Source organism: Thamnophis elegans, chromosome 11 (genome assembly GCF_009769535.1).
Source record: "Thamnophis elegans isolate rThaEle1 chromosome 11, rThaEle1.pri, whole genome shotgun sequence".
Classification (NCBI taxonomy): Eukaryota; Metazoa; Chordata; class Lepidosauria; order Squamata; family Colubridae; genus Thamnophis; species Thamnophis elegans.
Window position 1 is genome coordinate 11,365,053 of NC_045551.1, and position 21,312 is coordinate 11,386,364.

The 21,312-nt window shown below is 41.1% G+C and overlaps 1 protein-coding gene across 1 annotated transcript in view; it reads left to right on the plus strand.

Moving 5' to 3' along the window:
• The window catches only part of TNR (tenascin R), a 122,334-nt gene extending 101,924 nt beyond the window's left edge, over positions 1-20,410 (plus strand). Inside the window, 5 exon segments of the mRNA XM_032226715.1 lie at positions 5,766-5,917; positions 8,742-8,838; positions 14,885-15,046; positions 18,401-18,564; positions 20,291-20,410. Coding sequence (XP_032082606.1) covers positions 5,766-5,917; positions 8,742-8,838; positions 14,885-15,046; positions 18,401-18,564; positions 20,291-20,410 — 695 coding nt within the window.
• The last annotated feature ends 902 nt before the right edge of the window (positions 20,411-21,312 follow it).

The following is a 21,312-nucleotide window of genomic DNA, read 5'->3' on the forward strand; positions in this document are numbered from 1 at the left end:
TTCTGTAAGCAGGGCAATAAAGATTAGGCTAGAAACAACACCAGAATGTTCCCTTCCTGCCTTCCTCACAGGATTAGCCCTGTAAAGTGGAAAAAAACAAAAGGCGATTTCTTCCAACAACCGGTTCTCTGAACTACTTAGAAAGTTACAACCAGTTCTCCTGAATGGGTGCGAACTGGCTGAATCCCATCAGTGATACACGCACCTGTAAATCAGATACTGTTGTGTACAGTTTACTGTGATCACCTTCTCACCTTGCCTTCCTGGGGCAGTTTCTTGGTCCTCCTCAATATCTCTGCAGGATAAGATAAGAGCCATTCCTTCCCCACATTTCTCTTGCTATTCTTTTGCCCCTTCTGCATCACTCTCAGGAAGCCCATTCAGGGTAGAGAAAAAGAATAGTTTTACCCAACTGTTTTAATGTCTAACGTTAATTTATTCGCTATGCAGCAAGATTTTTTAAAAAATGAATATCTAACTCCACAATCTGAATGTTTCCTTTGTGTTGAAGTGTCCGTTTATGAAACACATTGTTATAATCCAGGTGCTACTGAGAAATCTTGCCTTAGCAGAATACTATTCTGTAAACACGTTGTGAATAAGAGCAGAACAAAAGGATAGCTGTGTGAAATTACTTCTTTAGAAAGTCACGTTCAAAAATGGTCAAACCCAATTTCATTTGTATTAAAGTGTTCAGAAGAGATGACAAAAGGGAAAAGAGCTGTCCACTCATTCGCACTGCCTGTGTTTATATCTAGTAACCTAAAAGCAATTCCTTGTACCTATTGCAGAACTATGCTTCACTGAGACAAATAAAAAGGCTTTTGAAGTGTCACTTAACAACAGTAGCTATCAACAGATACAAACCCCACTTGCTTTAAATAGCTAGAGATCAGTGGCTGCTACATTATTTTTCCTTCCGCTTCAGTTAGGATAAAGGATTAGAGCAAGTTTTTTTTTTTGCAAAGGATAAAAGAGTTTTCGAAATGATCCATCCAGCTTAGTTAAAGCTGATCAAATTGGTTGGTGTAATTTGATATAGCATGCTTCTCTTACATCTTGGTCACTTTTCGTAGAATCATAGTGTTGGAAGGGTCCTAGGAAGTCTTCTAATTCAACCCCCTGCCCAATGCAGAAATCCTCATTACATCCTGGATATATGGTTGTCCAATTCTTTTCTTGAAATCTTCCAGTAATGGAGCACCCATGATTTCGGGAAGTAGGTTGTTCCACTGCTTAATAGCTCTTACATTTAGGAAATTCCTCCTTATTTCAAATTTGAATGTATCACTGTAAAGCTTCCATACATTGTGTTCTACCTGTAAATGTTCTAGAGAATAAATGCACACTCCCTTCCCTAGAACATCTCTTCATCTACCAGATGAGCGGTGTCATGTGTCCCCTTAGCCTTCTCTTCTGTAAGCTAAACACATCACGTTCCTTTAAACAAGCTTTGAAGAATTTCATTTACAAGGGGTCTTCCCCCCCCCCCTTAGCATCTTTGTGGCTTTTCTCTGCATTCTTTTCACTTCTCAATGCCTTTGATTTACACCACAACAACCAACTTCTAAACTTTTAAGAGTTTTTCTGTTTAGTAATGAAATGCTATGAATGGGCCAGATTTTAGAACCATCTTCAACCCTAGATGCATGGGTTTTACTAACAGGGATTCCACTATAGGTATCTGTTCTGACCCCCTCCTCCATCCAGTAACAAATGCCGAGACAAGCTTAACTGGAATGTACTTTAATAGCAAGGCACCAAAACCTCAGTGGCTGAAAGCCAAGCAGAACAAACAGATAAGGACCTTGGCAGCAACTCAGACAAACTCAGGCAGCAATAAACACAGATAAGGCTTGGCAGCAATCCAGCCTGCCAAGCTCACAGTACTGTCCTCCGACATTCAATCCTGCATTGACTTCTGCAAAGAGGGCCGTGTGCACAAGTAGCTTTTTATAGTCTGGAGAGGAGCCTAATGACCATCAGCTGAGTACAATCACCTCCTGTAATTGCGTAATTGTTCCTGATGCCTAGTAGCTCTTCAATGGCGTGCATCCAGGAACAACTCACTACTGGCTCACTCTCCCTTGTCTCCTCCCCACTGGTTCAAGGCTCAGGTGCCTCCTGGTGGCCAACCAGCCTGTCTGCGCCCTGCTCGGAGTCAGAACCCTGTCCAGGGTCCTCCACCTCCTCCAGAGCCGATTCAGAGGGCCCCTCACTGTCGGAGTCTGGTGGCAGCTCCAACAGCACCTGCTGGGCCACAACAGGTATCTAGGATCAAGAGCCAATCCAGTGCAGATTTGGCAATCCTCACATCCTCTCAGTCAGCCTTCCAAGGGCACTACAGAGGTGGATCGACTGAACACCCCTTAGAATCTCCTTCTCCAATCTGGGCTTCTAGATGTATGGACCAACTTACAGAATACACAATATAATGTGTGTAGTCTGACAAAAAGCAAAAACAAAAAAGTCTCAAGACACCAGTCTGATTAAATTCTAGTAATGCTTTCCAGAACAATAAGATATGATTAACAAAAAGTAAATTCCCTGGTTGTACACTGAAAGTGTTATTCCTGCTCATGTTTATTGGAAACATTACAAAGAGGCCTTCCATTCCTTGCATCTTGTTAATAACTATCTGTCTTTGTTGTTCATATGTATAGAAACCTTTAGGGGAAACACATTACAAGTTACACAAAGGAAACATTATTTTGAATGCCACCCATTTCTTCCAAGGTCTGTTGAAAGTTTTAAAGATATTAATATAAATGGAAAATAAATAAACCCTGTCAGGACTGCTTCACTCAGTAACCAAGAAAGAAACCACTCAACTCCATTTTGCAGAATTAAGAGTACTTTTACTGGTCATGAGTGGATAGCAGCTAGGCAAAGCAGGATCTGAGGCAAAAGCGCGCGTAATCGTAGATATCAATATGTGGCCCATTCCCCTCCCCTTGGTAACCCTATCCCATAGTCCAATCCAAACACTCCACAGATGTCATGTGGGGGACATCTTCAAAAATCATCATCAGGTTGGTATGCCGGACAGTTGGCCTTGGCGGGAACTCCTCTCCCTGCCACACGCGCAGTAGATGGTAAGAACACCTCCCTTCTTACCATCACTCCTGCACATAATACTTCCCTCACCCAATTACCATGCCCCCCCCTCCCCGTTTCAATGGCAGCCAAAAAGCAAGCAGCAAAACAGAGGCTGAGAAACCCCATGAAGTGAGTTGGGGGAGTACAAGCGGTTTAAATATTGTAAAAAGTAAATGTCTCAAGACTTGGAAATATCTATGTACCTAAAAAAAGGAAATCATATAAGCAATATTAGTCCCAAAGGCAAAATTGTATGTGTTCATTGCCATTAAAGCAATTAAGAGCTGTTTGCCGTGCCCTGCAAAACTCTCGCTCCATTTCTTGAGAAGCAGAGGTAAACAAAATATGTGCAAAACAACCCAAATTAGCTATTAGTACTAAATTACCTAGTTTGGATAATGAAATGTCCACAAGAAATCTACCAAGCTCAGAGAGCCCCAGGAACCCCTCACAACCCAAATTATTTGATACAGTTCAGTCATTTACTGGTACAGAAATTATACATAAGTGTATGCAGTATTCTTCATGGTACTTAAGAATAGTGTAACCATTGTTTTCTATTTACAAAATCTTAGTCATCTGTAGAAGTACAACAACTGATCTGATGTTTTGAACCAGGTCACGCCCTCGTGACCTCAAGACTGGACTACTGCAATGCGCTCTACATGGGGCAGCCTTTGAAGAGTATTCGGAGACTACAACTCGTCCAGAATGCAGCCGCGCGAGCGATTGTGGGTGCACCTCGGTACACCCACGTTACACCTATCCTCCGCGAGCTGCACTGGCTACCGATCGGTCTCTGGATACGCTTCAAAGTGCTAGTCGTAACTTATAAAGCCCTTCATGGTATTGGACCTGGGTACTTGAGAGACCGCCTGCTGCCAATTACCTCCCATAGACCCGTTAGATCGCACAGGGTCGGCCTCCTCCGGGTTCCGTCTACCAGCCAATGCCATCTGGCTACCACCCGGGGGAGGGCCTTCTCTGTAGCAGCTACGGCCCTTTGGAATGAACTCCCCGCAGAGATTCGGACCCTCACCTCTCTCTAGGCCTTCCGGAAAGCCGTCAAAATCTGGCTGTGCCGGCAGGCCTGGGGTTGATGAGTTCCCCTCCCCTCTCGACTTGTATGGTTGTATGACTCTTGTGTATTTTAATTACGTGTATTGTGTTTGTATCCCCTTTTCCCCTTTTGAGTTGTTCGCCGCCCTGAGTCCCTCCCGGAGAAGGGCAGCATACAAATAAACTAAATAAAAAAATAAAAAAAATAACATCCCAAGTTAAGTCTAGGTCTGTGGCTAGAATTTTTATGTCATTTATTTTCCCCTCACTCTAAACTGTACCCCTTATTTGGGCCAAGGTTTGTGCAAACTCAACACCACAGTCAAAAGTCAGAAGGTCAAAAAGACTGATAGCAGTGAACAGTTCTCTTCCAAGGTACACCTCAGGGTATCATGCACTAGAAGGAATCTAAATTCCTTCTAAAGAGCCGAGGTGGCGCAGTGGTTAGAGTGCATCACTGCAGGCTACTTCAGCTGACTGCAGTTCTGCAGTTCGGCTGTTCAAATCTCACCGGCTCAGGGTTGACTCAGCCTTCCATCCTTCCGAGGTGGGTAAAATGAGGACCCGGATTGTTGTTGGGGGGGGCAATATGCTGACTCTATAAACCGCTTAGAGAGGGCTGAAAGCCCTATGAAGCGGTATATCAGTCTAACTGCTATTGCTATTGCTAAATGGGAAAGGGGTCCCTATTTGCAAGAAAGAGGGGTGTCTTCAACGGTTGCCTCCAGACGTGCCCTTTGTACAGCAATTCCAGCTAACCTTCTCAAAGGAAGGTTGCACGGAAAACCCTCTCAGCAATTCCCATTTACATTGCTGATTGCTGGGACTCATGGCAAAACAATTGCTAATGTGGCAAAAAAAAGTACTTGTCTAAGATCATACAGCCAGAGTTCTCATGGCCCATGTCTTTTGCTAGTCAGAGGTTTGCCATCATCATTGTTGTTACCTCAAAACCAGCCTGAGCTTGCTTGATGCCCAGTTTTCCGGTGCAGTTGTTCCTTCAAATAGTTGTTAAAAGAATGGTTGTAAATCAAGGACTGCCTGTAACCTCCCATGGATCAAGTTCCTCCAAAGTTCTGAATAATTTCTTGTTGTCAAATTGGAACTGACCTTTAGGTCACATCCCGGGGGAGGACCTTCTCTGTCGCAGCTCCAGCCCTTTGGAACGATCTCCCCGTGGAGATCCGGACCCTTACTACCCTCCCGGCCTTCCGCAAAGCCGTTAAGTTCTGGCTGCTCCAGCAGGCCGGGGGACTCTCGAAATATCCGGCCCCTCGGAAACTGTGACTGTTGTGTATTTTAAAGTGTTGTTTTGTGTATTTATCCCCTTCCCTTGTTTATTGTAAGCCGCCCGGAGTCCCTCGGGAGTGGGCGGCATGTGGGCGGCATACAAGATCAATAAACTCAACTCAACTCAACATCCCTAGTTATCAGCAAAAAATACTAGTGATATTCACATTAAGGAGCGTATTTTCTTTTCTTTGAAGTAAACTCATAGGATGTGACTTACTTCATTGATCTTAATTAATTATGAATGATATCCCTGGTAGTGCAATATGTAAACAATCCTGAAATCTCTCTTCTGCTGCTATTGCCCTCATCTACAGGAGGCCGTGTATTTATGAATCCTCAGGACTGTGCCCAGCATTTGATCAACGGCGACAATCTGAGTGGCGTTTACACCATTTCCCTTAATGGGGATCTGAGCCAGAGAGTGCAAGTATACTGTGATATGACTACAGATGGCGGTGGATGGATTGTAAGTGAATAAATGATGCCACATGTTACCAAGTTCAGTTATCAGAAGAAAATGAATACATCTAGTCCAGCATATAAACGATACAACTTTTGTATAGTGCAACTTTTCGTTTTACAAATACCAACTTACGTTTTGAATGTTTGCCAAAATAACTATCTTTGTTCATTTTTTTCAAAATTCTTTCATCTCATCTCTTCACTTTTAAATTAGAGGTAGCAGAGCAGAGGTTTCTGAACAGAATCTTAAATCATGAAAAAAACATTTAAGTCCATCGGAGGCTCCGAGGTTATTAGCGTGAAACTCTAAGGGTTGTTGTTATAGAACAAGTAGATGGGAAAAATATATATTGAGGCCCATTTTAAATGGCCAATCTTCAAAAGAAAATTTATTTTGGAAAGCAAATGTTGGGTGGGATTTTACAGGTGCTTATTGAATATTTTACCTGAAAGTTCTTAGATAAAGGATGTAAAGCAGGAACGAAAAATATGAATCAAACATCAGAACGTCTTGCTGAGATATTCTATTTCCCATGCCCTGAGGACTAAGTTAATAATAGTTACAATCAGGTTCCTTGTGATTGGTTTTACACTGAAACTTCTTTTGGGAGTGAAGCTGCAACTGATTCATGGTTCTATCAAGGAAATTAATCAACAGTGAAATTTCCATGTTCACTGCTCGATATATTGCAGCTAGAGGGAATGTGTGGACCCAGGATAGCCTACCGAAGACCTGTGAGGTGATTTAATCTCAAAAGGAAATGTGTTTCGTTTTTAATCAAGGTATGGGCAAAAGGCCTTATTGCTGATATTTTCATTTCTTATGTAGGAGATAGGAGACTACACACACACAAACACACTCACGCATAAACACAAGCACACATAACAGGATTAGATTGCAGTCAATACTGTGTATTAGCCATCCTCAAAAGGTAGATCAGAGGTAGCAAAAGTAACTCTCACATACTGTAAAGCCAAGTAAGGCCATGAAATCCAAACATTTCTTACATAATCTGCATGAATTCTTGAAGAAAAATGTATTCCTACTCCATCCACTTCAAAGCTTGCTTATTCAATTTCATATTCAAATTTTCCAAGATAAAGCTGCCCATGTTCCAGGTTGGAGTGAATTTCACAATTGGCTTAAAATAAAATAAAAAATCTTGCTTTTGCTGTTTTCACAGCTGAGCAGAAATAGTTTTGGTTCCATCTACGATAGCACATCATGTTGATTTACTTGAGAAGTTGTCCAACAACATATTCTGTCAACCAGAAATCATCCTTGATTTCCTGAAAGAGCCGGGGAAGAAATCATATTCAGATGTTTATAGAACTGCTGATATAGCAATAAATATTAAAAAGAGATAAGAATCAGCATTCAGTATTGAATATTCATATCTTCAGGACTACCTCATTCTGTCCAATACAAACTATATTGGGGAGGGATCATAGCTCCCTCTATGATCCCTTGGAATGACTGAGGCTAGGAAGAGATACTTCTCTCTTGGGACAAGCCACAAGAAGACAGCTTGCCCCAACCGTGCAGATCTTCTAGACCAGGGATGGGTTCCTGCCAGTTCTAACCTCTTCTATAGAAGAGGTTCCACAAATCTACCGTGCTGTTTAGAACCGGTTCCAGCTCCCTCCCCCTGCCCATGACATCATCAAGATGAAGAGCGAGAGGAGGGATTCTGGGAGTTGAAGTCCCCAAGTCTTAAAGCTGTCAAGTTTGAACACCCCTGGGGGGGGGGGTTCTTAAGGGGTAGGGGTGCAAGTGTCTTGTAACTTGACAGCTTTAAGACTTGCGTGCTTCAAATGCCAGAGTTTCTGAGCCAACACTTTGGCTGCTAAGCAAGAGAGTTGTTAAGTGAGTTTCACCACATTTTACAAGTTGGCCATGCCCACCCAGGCACATGGCTGACAAGCCACTCCCACCCAGTCACATGGCCAGCTGGCCACTCCCACAAAGCAGGCCATACCTTCAGAAGAGGTTCTAAAAATTTTTGAAACCCACCACTGTTCTAGACGTTGGTCAAAATCAAACTGTTCCAGAAATTTTTTGGGTAATTAATTAATATAGTTTCAGTAAAGTGTTTTTAAATAGTTTTTATTAAAAGATTTTAAACAGAAAAAAAGAAGAGAGTTGTGTGTGAGAGAGAGGGGGAGAGAGGGAGGGAAGGAGGAAGGGAGGGAGAGAGAGAGGGGGGACGACTTAAATCATCTTCTCAGCAGTTGTACATAGAAATCTAACCAAACCTCTACCCATAAGATTTCATCCTAACTTCCTTCTTTCTATAGCCTTTTTAATCATCAAACCCATAAGCCACAAAATCATTTTCTTTCTTCCACAAAAAGTCTATTGGGGGGGGGGGGTTTCCCAGGCTATTGATTAATGTCAATAATTAAAGAAGCCAGTTTGTCCATCCCAGTAAATTCTTTCACTTCCACCACTTATTCCTCCATAGTTGGTAATGTCAAATCTTTCCACACAGAATTGCTTTTTTTATTGAAATCAATGGTAATGGTTTTTATGATTTTACCTTTTTAATTTGTTTTGTTGTATTGCTGATATTTTTAGGTATGTAAACTGTCTTTAAAAAGTTTTTAAAAATGCAGTGGTTTAAAAATGTGTTAAATAATTTTTTGCACTGAGTGTAAGGAAAGAATACAACCAGTTCAGAAACTCCCTGAAATTTCTTATGTCTATTTTAAACTCATCAACTTTTTCCCTTTGAAGTTTTCTCTTATTCTCTACACATCTTCCTGCCAGACATATTGCAAGTCTTCTCATTTCTTACAGTATCTTCCACCTTCATCTTTCCTTGCAGGTCTTCCAGAGAAGACAGAATGGGTTGACTGATTTCTTTCGTAAATGGGCAGACTATCGCATTGGCTTTGGAAACATGGAGGATGAGTTCTGGCTGGGTAACAAATCACTAACTTTGTTTGCCATTTACAATGCCTGTGGAGAAATTAGATATCTGTTCATCATAGTCTCTGAAAACATGGACACATCTTCTCTCTGTGCCCTCTTCCAATTGTCTTTTTTAATCATTGTTCTCTCTGCCTCAACAAATAATCTTGTTGATTTGCCAGATTTATTCATTTTTTTGTTTTTATTTTTATTAATGACAAACCACATGCTATGAAAACACATTTTTCAGGTAATGTGGCAATCCAAATTGCCCTTTTGCTTCCATAGAATGTGTTCATCAAATTCTTTGTTCAGATGACATGGAATCATTGTCTTATGCACGTATACTTTTCATTATATCACATGCGGTCACACAGCATTATAGTATCTGTTGAAAGAAAAAGCCTACGCCAAGGCATTATTGTGCATTGTGTTTATATTCCTTCCAACCGGCAATGTATAGGAAACACAATATATTTCCTAGCCCTAGGTAAAAGGTTCCCCTCACACTTATGTGCTAGTCGTTCCCGACTCTAGGGTGCGGTGCTCATCTCCGTTTCAAAACCGAAGAGCCAGCGCTGTCCGAAGACGTCTCTGTGGTCACGGGACCGGCATGATTAGATGCCGAAGGTGCACGGAATGGTGTTACCTTCCCACCAAAGGTGGTCCCTATTTTTCTACTTGCATTTTTATGTGCTTTCAGAATGCTAGGTTGGCAGAATTCCTAGCCTTACCTTAGTGTATTATAAGGAAATATCAAAGAGCATAATTAAATGAATTCTATTCTTCTGTGACAGACTTTGTACTACATTAAACACATGCCCCCAAAAAAATCTGTGTTGAGAAGATTCTAATCCCTAATCTAGCTCACTCTGTAAAAGTAAAGATTTTCTCAAACTGAGTCTGACTCAAGGTAGTTACACAAATATGACTATATAAATTTCTGGTCAGTAATGCACAAGCGTCCCCCGCCTTCCCAAATTCCCAGTCTACCCTGCAGCCTTTGGATGTCCTAGTGATTTCCTTTTCAGGTCTTAACCAACTGCCTTAGAAACAATCAAGATCAAGTAGATGCTGCCATCTACTGCACACAAATGTTCAGTTTCAATTTAGCCTAATACATATGCCTGGATGTACAGAGGAGAATTTAAGACTATTCCTCTTCCATAAAACAAAAGAATCAATTTGGGAAACTTATTGAATCATGAAAGGTAGCCCTAACTCTTCTTTTTACCAACAATCATAATTTTTAAATTACAACTACTGTATTCTGGATGGGCATTTTGGTAAAAAATTGAACTTCATTTTTCATTTCATTGTCTCCTTTAGACCTGTAGAAGGAAATTATTAAGGAGTTGAATTATTCCTTTTCTATGCCTAGAACAGCAGAAAAGAGATTTTGCTGATTGTGTTTCTACCTTTAGTTGAGGTAGCAGGGTTTTGGTCTTTAACTTACTGTCAAATTTCTTTGTTTCTCCCTAGAAGATTAAAACACATGGCTCCTTGACCTCTCCCTCACCATATCTCATCCATTCCCATAAAAAAAAAACATCATCTGGAAATCCATCTGAGAGGGAAAACATTGGGACAGAGATTAATAGCTCTGTCTATTCCTTTAAGGTGCTTAAAGGGGCAGGATGCGAGAATCCCTTCGGGGGAGTCCCCTTCGGGGGGAAAGGGCGGCATACAAATATAATAAATCAAATCAAATAAATCAAATCACGAAATATTTTTTCAGGATAGTCGTGAATTTTAGTGAGGGAAACATACAAAACAGATTATTGGAATAAAATGATTCAAGATAAGTGTGATGATGTTCATTAAATAGTCCCTGCACCCAGTGGTGGGATTCAGCCAGTTCGCACCACTTCAGGAGTTTTTTATTTTTTCATTTTCATAACATATAACCACATGCATACTATTACATAGCCAACATCGTATTATATTATTAAATGTTTACATCAATTCGTCTTACCATCAACTCCCCAAAACAATTAAACAATTGTTGGCTCTTCTGCTCTCCACACACATTTGTACCTTATCCATCACTTTCTTCTCCCTCTCTCCTCTCCCTCCCTACCTCCTTTCTTCCCTTTGTCACCCTTCTCTTCTCTACTTCCCCTTCCTCTCTCCTTCTCCTCTCTCCCCTTTCCACTCCTTCTTTCTCTCCTCCTCTTCCCCCCCTCTCCTATCCCTCTCTTCTTCCCTTACCTCTCGCCTCTACTTCGCACTCTTCATCTCATTTACTTGGTATATTTCAGCTTCTGAGCGAGCTCTATTTTATGTTGATGGTATTTATAAATCCTTTTCAATATACATATTTAATTTTAACATTTATCTTCCTCCTTTTTTTAAAAGAGAAGAAAAAAAGTACATATATAGTAATTGTGTTTTTAAACCACCACTCCCAGCATATTTTTGGCCGAGATGTAGACCTGGTTACAATTCCCAGCTATTCTCATCATTATATTTGTATAATTATGCATCCTTACACGCCCCAAATTTGTGATTCTGTCTTTAAATCTCAATAATTTCCCATTGTAAGTATATCTCATGTTCCCTCTCCATTTTTCCATATCTTGGCTTAGGTTACCCTTAATTGTCTCTAAATAACAATCCTTACTGTTCAATGTTCATTACAATTCCCTTAATCTACTATATAGAATAATAAGCGGTACACATCTCACTTTGTTCATCATCTTAGAAGTTGTACATATGTCCATGTTTCGTAGATTTTAACCCTTGCTTAATTGTCCTTCCATTGTCATGGTCAATCAATTAGCAACTTAGTTTAATTATCATGTATAAAAGTGCATCACAAACCTCTGCCTTACAATCTCCCCATAACAGTTTCATATTTATCCATATTCCATATATTTTAACCTTTATTTAATTATCTTTCCATTATCATATTCAAACCATTAGCAACTCAATTTTATTGTCATGTTTCGGAGTAAACCACATATCTCAGCTTTATATTTCTCCATATAATAATTTCTAATTGTCTGATTTTTCCCTAGTAAGTCTTTTGTCCCACTTCTCTATTACTGACTTCTCCCTTTTCTTTGTTTTGACATATCCACCCTCTTCAATTTTCCCCAAGCCATTGTCAGACCCAAATAAATTTTTTATATTTTCCTTTGTTGTGGTGAAACCCCCTTCTTCAGTTTTCCCTATGCCACTGTCATCCTCTGTAAGATCTTTTGTCTGCTTTTTATTTCGTTTTGATGGGACACATCCCCCCTTTTCAATTTTCCCTGTTGAACCCAATGAAGTTTTTTGTCTGCTTTTTCTTTCCCACCATTTCTACCCCTTCATTATCCCTCCCCACTTCTTCCTTCACTTCTTCCTTCAGTTCCTGCTACTCTGAGTTCAGAATATTATTTAGACTTGATTTCTCCATATTTTTTATAATTTCACGTAGTTCTTCAAATTCCCACCTTTTCATAATGTCCAGTTCCAAATTTACAGTTAATTATACAGTTCTTATTTCAGAGTTCTGGTCTACCTTAAATTTAGCTAGTTCAACTGATGTGGAGAAGAGCAGCGGGAGCCATCTTAGTCTTTTGTTTTTTCTTAATGTCCAGTTCCAAAATTGCAGTTAGTTATACAGTTCTTATTTCAAAGTTCTGGTCCACCTTAAATTTAGCTAATTTAGCTAATGTGAAGCGGAAGAGAAGTGAGAGCCATCTTAGTCTTTTGCAAAGAAAAAAAAACTTCGTATTTTCCCAGATCTTGATTTTATTATTTTTCTCCCTTGTTACCTCTCGTTGGTTATAGTTTCTCAAAATATATTAATTGGAACAAACTTGCATACATTCAAACACGGGTATGTTTCTCTTCGCCTTCTTTTCCAAGTTCTGATTTATAGCAATTGGTTAATTAAAACTTCTCACACTGGCAAGATTAGGTTAACAATTATGAATGAGAAAATAGTGCTTTTTTCTTGATTTTTTCCCCTTGTTACATTCCACCTCTCATTAATTGGAGTTGCTTAAGATATATTAGAAGAAATTCGGACAAAGCAAATCTCCTCGATATGTTTCTATTTCAAATCCAAAACCAAATTTAGAGTTTGTATTTGAGTGGGTTTGTCACTTCTCTACTTTCTCCTTTTCTGTCCAAAATGTTTTAAGCAAATGGCTTTTTTGAGGCTAGTGATTCAACCCTCCATTTTTTCCTTTCTTTCTTTCTTTTTGCCAAAATCCAGATCTGTCCATTAATATTATTTATACTCTCAAGATTCTTTGCCTTTTCCAAGTTTTGATTTATGACTGTGGGTTAATTAGATCTTCTTACCAGTCTTTCATCTCATCCCTGTATGCTCCTGCTCAGTTGCTTTGGCTGAAAGCCAGCTTCTTGTGCAGCCATGTTGCCATTCTGCTGCCGTTACTCTGATTCAGAGGGCAAATCTCCAACCTGCGAGGGACCTGTTGCCTCCCTCTGGGTCTGATGAGATGCTGCCCCTTCTTCGCCCCCCCCCCTCCAGGGGGGTCTGATCCAAAAAGGATCTCGGAATAGGTTTGTCAGACAGGGTTCATGTGAGGCTCTTCAGAGCTCAACCCCCCATGTCTGTTCAGCTGGAAAATTTCTGGTCGACTCCGGTTGTTGGAAGAAGTTATTAGGGCAGAGAACCGGTTGTTAAATTGTTTGAATCCCACCACTGCCTGCACCCCAAGGATTTCATGATCTTGGAAAATTCCTGGATATGCATGCTGATGAGTTCCCCATATAAGATGAGGATACCAATAGTAGTTGGGTGAAAACAGCTTGACAGCCAGCATAAAGCGCTTTCCATAATCATCGTAAAAGGTTTTCTGGCTAAAGAAATATCCTATCCCTTCCTCAAAAGGCTAGGACAATGGATCAGTGTTGTTGTTTTTAATAGTCATTCTATTGTAAATGCAGCCTTCACACCCATACAGCAAATTCATCAAGTTGTCTTTGGGAGAAAAGGCTTCCAAATCAGATAGTCAATATAGTAGCCTGCTATAAAAATATTGTAGAGACTTATTTGGATCTTTCAAAGGAAACTAGCATCTTTAGCACAACCAATGAAATATGTTTACATTTTATTGGTTTTTGTTTTTATAAATTCTTTCCTGAATACAATATAATAAATGGGTAAGATGAGCCGAGGTGGCGCAGTGGTTAGAGTGCATCACTGCAGGCTACTTCAGCTGACTGCAGTTCTGCAGTTCGGCTGTTCAAATCTCACTGGCTCAAGGTTGACTCAGCCTTCCATCCTCCCGAGGTGGGTAAAATGAGGACCCAGATTGTTGTTGGGGGCAATATGCCGACTCTGTAAACCGCTTAGAGAGGGCTGAAAGCCCTATGAAGCGGTATATAAGTCTAACTGCTATTGCTATTGCTATAAAATATAGCCAAATAGACAGAAATAACTGTAGTGAAAAGCCAAGACTACATTTGAGGATGTTTCAAAGGGGAGGAATAATTTCTGAGGTCCATTATTTAGAACCTTCCATCATATGGCTATAATCACCCAAAATTGGAACAGTGGAGAATGGAGTGATTTCTTTTTTACAAGTAGGCCTAGGGTAGATATCCATTCTACTCTCAATCCAAATTCCATGCCACCTGAAATATGAATTCCATTATTCATTGTTTGAAGAGACACGGTGGCTCAGTAGCTAAAATGCTGAGCTTGTTGATCAGAAAGGTCAGCAGTTCAGCGGTTCGAATCCCTAGGGCCACATAATGGAGTGAGCTCCTGTTACTTGTCCCAGCTTCTGCCAACCTAGCAGTTCGAAAGCATGTAAAAATACAAGTAGAAAAATAGGGACCACTTTGGTGGGAAGGTAACATTGTTCCGTGCACCTTCGGGATTTAGTCATGCCGGCCACATGACCACAGAGACATCTTCAGACAGCACTGGCTCTTCAGCTTTGAAACGGAGATGAGCACCGCCCCCTAGAGTCAGGAATGACTAGCACATATGTGCGAGGGGAACAGTCACCTTGTTATTCATTATTTACAGATTTCTAGATACAAGGTCTTATAAAATCTCTGTTTATGTTCTGTTTGTATTCCCTGCAGGGCTAGATAATATGCACAAGATTACATCACAAGGGCGCTATGAACTGCGGATAGATATGAAAGATGGTCAAGTAGCCACATATGCCTATTATGACAAGTTTTCCATTGGAGATGCCAGGAGTCTCTACAAGCTCCGGATAGGGGACTATAATGGCACTGCTGGTATGCTTTTAAGAATTATTCCTCCCCTCCCAGGCTATCTCAACAGATCTTCTTCTCATAGAGCAGGGAGAATGAAGACTGGTGGAGAGATGATGAAACTAATCCATGTGCTTTCACCCTTAGAACCATTTCCTTGACATCCCTCCCAGTTATTCTCCCCTTCGGAATAACAGAATGACACAGTTGGAATGGACTTTGGAAGTCTTCTGGTCCAATCCCCTACTCAAGCAGGAAACCCTATAGCAGTGTTTCTCAACCTTGGCTACTTGAAGATGTCTGGACTTCAATTCCCAGAATTCCCCAGCCAGCATTCCCAGAATTCTGGGAATTGAAGTCCAGACATCTTCAAGTGGCCAAGGTTGAGAAACACTGCCCTATAGCATTTCAAACAAAGGCTATCCAATCTCCTCTTTAAAATCTCTAGTGTTTGAAGCACCCAAAACTTATGGAGGCAAATCGTTCCACTGATTAATTGTCCTATCTATCAGGAAATTTAGGTTTTAGTTCCCATCCATTGCTTTTCCTCCTCCCTTAAGGTGCTTTGGAGAATAGGTTGAACCCCCGTCTTCTATGTGGCAGCCCCTTAGTTATTGGAACACTGATATCATGTCACCCTTAGTTCTTCTTTTCTCTAGACTATGCATACCCAATTCCTGCAACTGTTCTTCATATGTTCTAGTCTCCCTTAGTCATCTTTGTTGCTCTTCTCTTAAAAAAAAACAGGCTTGGGGGGAAAGGGGAAGGGCAGATTTGGAGCTGAGACTGAGAGAGGGGGGAAGTGGGGAATTGGGGAGAGGAAAAGCAGATGCACTGGTGGTCACCCTGAAGGATGCTGCTGTCAACCCCCTTTTTTTTTCCTGCTTTCAACTCCTTATGGTGGAGTGGGAGCAAATGGGCCGATCCCAGGAATCCCCGAGGAATCCTTCATTGACTGGGCAGGAAAATGCCGCTAGACCAACTAGGAATTCTTTCTGGCTGAGTAAATATCCCTAGATAAATTTGCAACCCCTTTTAAAATGAAGCCACCAAAGAGCCTCAAGCCCATCAAGTCTCCTTCCAGCCCATTTGACAAGGCCGGAGGTGCAGGACCAGTACCTGGATGTCAGTAGAGCAACTGGTCCTTGCAATGCGCATGTCTGGAAGAAATGGCAGCGGTGGCAGGCCTTCTCTCATCCCGCTTTGGCCTGGATCCATGAAGGGAGTACCAGGTGTGTCAGGTTGCTGCTCAGTTCAGCCTCAAGGACTTCTAATTTGAGAAGATTCAAACTGTTTAGTCCTCGCGGCTACGACTGACAGCCAGCAACAGCCAGTCCGCACCTGATTGGCTAAGGCGCAGCATGGCTGTGCGCGGGCTGTCAGACACGTACCTATTGGCCTCCCTGCTTGACACTCCGTATAAATAGCTGTCAAGCAGGGCGGAGTCCCGATCTACCGCTAGCCTGTCTACTGTTCGGAACTGTTTAATAAAGAGCTGTTAACTTTACCTCAGGAGCCTCCTGCCTCGTTCTTCCTCGGTCCACTTCACAAACTTAAAGCCTTTTGCAGTAAGGCCCGCTGCAATTCTCTTGTCCCTCGGTTGTCCCGTGTTGAACTGTCCTGCAGCAAGTTGTCCTGGGATAGCCAATAGTTGTACTGGATAGCCAGGCTGCAGAAGTTGTCTGCATATAAAATTGATTCCACAATCAATTTCTATAAAACAAATTCTATAGAAACTAATAGAGAATTTTTTAGTTTTCAAAAGTTTAATCAGTTGTTCTAGTATCTCAGTTGTCTCAAAAGCTGAAAATGCTATTCATTTAACAGTGCAGTCCTTCGGGATTCTGAAAACCAGCATAAAATATGCATACGTATTGGAGCAAGGCGTGTATGGGAGGATGTAGCCACCAACTCTGAAAACTACTTGTCAGAACCTCTCCATTAGATAATTAGGAAAGAAGACCACGAGACTCCGTGGGTAGAAATCAAGTGTACTTTTACTAATTATAAATAATTAAAGGCATAGCGAAGCGAAGACTGATTATTTAGGCGCGAAAGCGATTGATATATAGAATAACCCATTCCCCACCCCTTGGCATCACAGTTACAGTCCAATCATAATTCTCCCAAGTGTCAGGTGTGAGATAACTTCAAAAGGCATCACGAAGATGGAATGTCGGTGCCATTAGTCCTGGCGGGAATCTCCTACGCATCCGTAGTCCGACAGGCAGCTGAGCTCCAGAACCTTCCTCCAGCACAATGAGTAACCCCTCCCAAATACCATGCCCTCCCTCCCCGTTTCATGGCAGCCGAAGCAACAGCAAAGCAGAGGCTGACACTACTGTTTTATGTCAAAATGTTCAGCTGTCCTCTCTTCCTACAAAAATAAATAGCCAAGTGCTTTCTGTTTACAGTACAACTCTTTTTACATGCAACAGTTCATTCTTAAGATCCTGATCAGGATCAATTTCCACAGCTGCACAGAGGATCAACCCTGTTTATATGGGCTGATACTCTGTTCATCATAGTACAATACCTGAGCCATATAACAATCTTGTTTCAGCTGCCAAGAGGCAGAAAAACTATTTAGCATAGAAATAGTTGTGACACAGAACGATAAGAAAGGTATAGAGTTAGAGTAGGTTCCCAGGAGATTTAAGAAGCTCCATTTTGTCTTCTTTGGTGTAAATGTTTTGTAAAACTTGGCAGTCATTTCTAACTGTGTTATGTCACCCTTCAAAATATTACAGTCATCTCTAGTCTTCTTAAGACTTATATGCATACAGAAAATGATAAAAATATATTAGCTGTACTTACTATTGTATGATTCGCACATATAAGTACATCACTTAGCAAACATGTTTGATGAAACAAAACAGTGCAGTGAAGACATTTAAATTCTTAGCTCCGGAATCAGAGCTTCCTTATCGTGACCCGACAAAATCGCGAACGTCAAAAGCGTGCCGACAAAACCGCGGCGCTAAAACCGCGATGTCAAAAGCCCACCGACAACAGCGCACCGACAGAAGCGTGATTTAAGTTAAGGTAAGGTTTAGGGTTAGGTTTAGGGTTAGGTTTAGGGTTAGGTTTAGGGTTAGGTTTAGGGTTATTTTTAGGGTTAGGTTACAGCGCGCTTCTGTCGGCGCGCTGTTGTCGGCACGCTTCAGCGCTCATTTGTCGGCGCGGTTTTGTCAGCGCGGTTTTGTCACCGCGGTTTAGTCAGGCGCGCTTTTGTCATTCGCGCATTTGTGGTGGAACCCTTCCTTATAGTTCTTGGATATTATTGTAGTTCTCAGGAAACCAGCATGAGTATATCGATCTTTTGTTGTCTCTTAAAGAAAAAGATGGGAAAAATTAAGGTAATGCCTTATTTTGCAGGGGATTCACTCAGCTATCATCAGGGACGTCCATTTTCCACCAAAGACAGGGACAATGATGTTGCCGTTACAAACTGTGCTATGTCATACAAAGGGGCCTGGTGGTACAAAAACTGTCATCGAACTAACCTCAATGGTAAATATGGTGAATCCCGACACAGCCAGGTAAGAGCAGGATCGATACAGTACTGTTTGCAAGAAATCGCCTATTCTTCTGGAAAGAGTATACAAGTCAGTGAGAAGCCAGATAATTTGTCATATAGATATGACTAGTTCCAGGGATCAACTAGTAGCCAAACTAGTAGTTACCTAGTTTGGGTAATGAAACATCAGCAAGAAAACAAGCTCAGAGATCACCAAGAACCCCACATAACTAATAACAAATGGCAGTTTACATTTTCACCAAATGCCAAAAGCTTTTTTAAAAAACAACAACAACAACAATAATAGCAGATAATATCTATGGGGAAGAGAGAGACACATCTGCATCTCACCCCAGTCTACATAATTTTCTTCCAGCCCAAATATCTACTGATGGTGCCACTGAAGCAAAGTATACTTTTATAGGCTACTTAACAGTTTGAAAGCAACATGGCATAAAGTTCAAACCCCAGTATGGAAAAAAATGCTTAGTATGGTCAGGGTTCATCTTTTCCCCATGCTTGGGATTTGTTACTAATACTATTGTTGTTGCTATACTTATTCCCTAAACGTTACATAAGGTTTTATATTTAGAGCTTTTGGAAACTATTTTAAAATAAAACAGAAAAGATTATACTTTAAAAACAAAGAATGAGGCAACAGTTTGGAAGAGTTAGAATTCTGCACTACATTAAACCAGAGTCCAGGTAAAATATAAACTTGAATATTCAAAACCTTTTTGCCATAAAAGGATATCCCTTGTAGAAAATTAAACACAGCAGGGGGGGAAAGTCTCACTGTTTTAAATGCAGCAGTAGTCTGCATGTTGATGAGATTTATATGGAGATAAAAATTAAAAAGTTTAGTGTTTCAAGATTAAATGTGATTACGGATAGAATGTTTATAACTTGTTTTGCTTACTTAATTCCGGTTCTTGCAAAATAATACAATTATATTCATTCTGGAGTGCAACTAAAGTATCAAGCCCAAATTATATTTTATCCACCTCAGATAGCTATCCTTATTTTCTACTCACAGAGAGATTATATACAATAAATGAAAATATAATCTCTTTATCTGCAGCTTTTGTTTAACACCTCATTGTTCACAATATTTATGTCCAAATGTTAGATACTACATAAGTGGTGCTACCACAGCCATAAGGTTAAGGATGGCTAGACAAGTTTGATAAAAGTTTTGTTATTATTATAAACTGTTCCCACTCAAATTATTGGGACATTTTGGCTTGAAAGTGTGTGATTGATTGATTGATTGATTTATTACATTTATATGCCGCCTTTTTCCCTGAAGGGGACTCAGGGCGGCTCACAATTCAATCAGGGAAGGGGGTACAGACAGGGGGATAAAAAAGATGAGACATAACAATACAAAATTTAAAAACACACAACAACCATACCATTCGAGAAGGGGGGCAAAAACTCTTCAGCCCCAGGCCTGTCGGAACAGCCAGGTTTTAAGGGCTTTGCGGAAGGCCTGGAGGGTGGTGAGGGTTCGAATCTCCATGGGGAGCTCGTTCCAGAGGGTCGGAGCAGCCACAGAGAAGGCTCTCCTCCGGGTAGTCGCCAGTCGGCATTGGCCGGCGGATGGAATTCGGAGGAGGCCTAATCTGTGGGATCTGATCGGTCTATTGGAGGTAATTGGCAGCAATATTTGCATCTCATAATTGGAAAGAAATGCTGTGCAAATGGTTCCAAGCATATTGATCCCTTTTATTCTCTTTGGCCTTCAGGGTATTAACTGGTACCATTGGAAAGGACATGAGTTCTCCATCCCTTTTGTGGAAATGAAGATGCGGCCGTATAACCATCGCAACTCCCTGGGGAGGAAACGTCGATCAGTACAACTGTGAAATGGCAGGAATCCTTGTGGACATGCCGTCCTTTTTCTGTCACGCATTTGCATTTTATAATATGAAAAGAGCAAAAGTAAAACTGAGGTAGAAGCCCGCTCCATGCTGAGGGCTGAGGAAGACCATGATACCCCAGAGGGCTGACTAACTTTGATAAAAAGAACAACCATAATGCTTGCTATCATTCCTAGGAACCTACTGGGCTCCTGCCCAGCCCCACTTCTTTGGGTTTTCATTCCATTCCTTCTTGAAATTATTACTCAATGGCTTCATTTAAGGTCTTTGTCTTAACCCAATTTCTGCTGTTGGTTATGGCCACTAGTTCTGAGCAGCAAAAATCCAAGTGACCGCTAGATGGCAGAAAGAATTAGCATTTTCTCTCCGTCTTTTTTTTTTTTTTTTGTCACCCAGATTTTTGCAATCTAGATCTGTTGGCCCAGTTCAGCCCTGTTATAGATGCTTTCTTTTATATGCCAACCTGCTTTACTGGAGGATACTGAGGGGGAGGAGCTCAAAGAGCTACTTTTAAAGATATTTGGACCCATGCAGCTATATGATTGAAGCCTGTAGAGTCAGAATAAGACCATCTGCCAGGAAGAGAAGACAAATTATAGCTATTTATTTCAACTCTTATCGATCCCATCTTGCACTGAGCAGGTAACAAGGCAGTGGTGGGTTTCAAAAGTTGTTCAAACCGACTCTGTGGGTGTGGCCTCCTTTGTGGGAGTGGCTTGCCACCCATGTGACCGGATGGGGGTGGCTTGCCGCTCATGTGACCGGATATGAAGATGCCGACGACACTTGTCAGAACCACCTTAAATTACCTCACACACAGCATTGGCATGCATAAGAATATGATGTAAACTTGTTTTTTAAAAGGCATCTTTGGTTTGCCTTAAAAC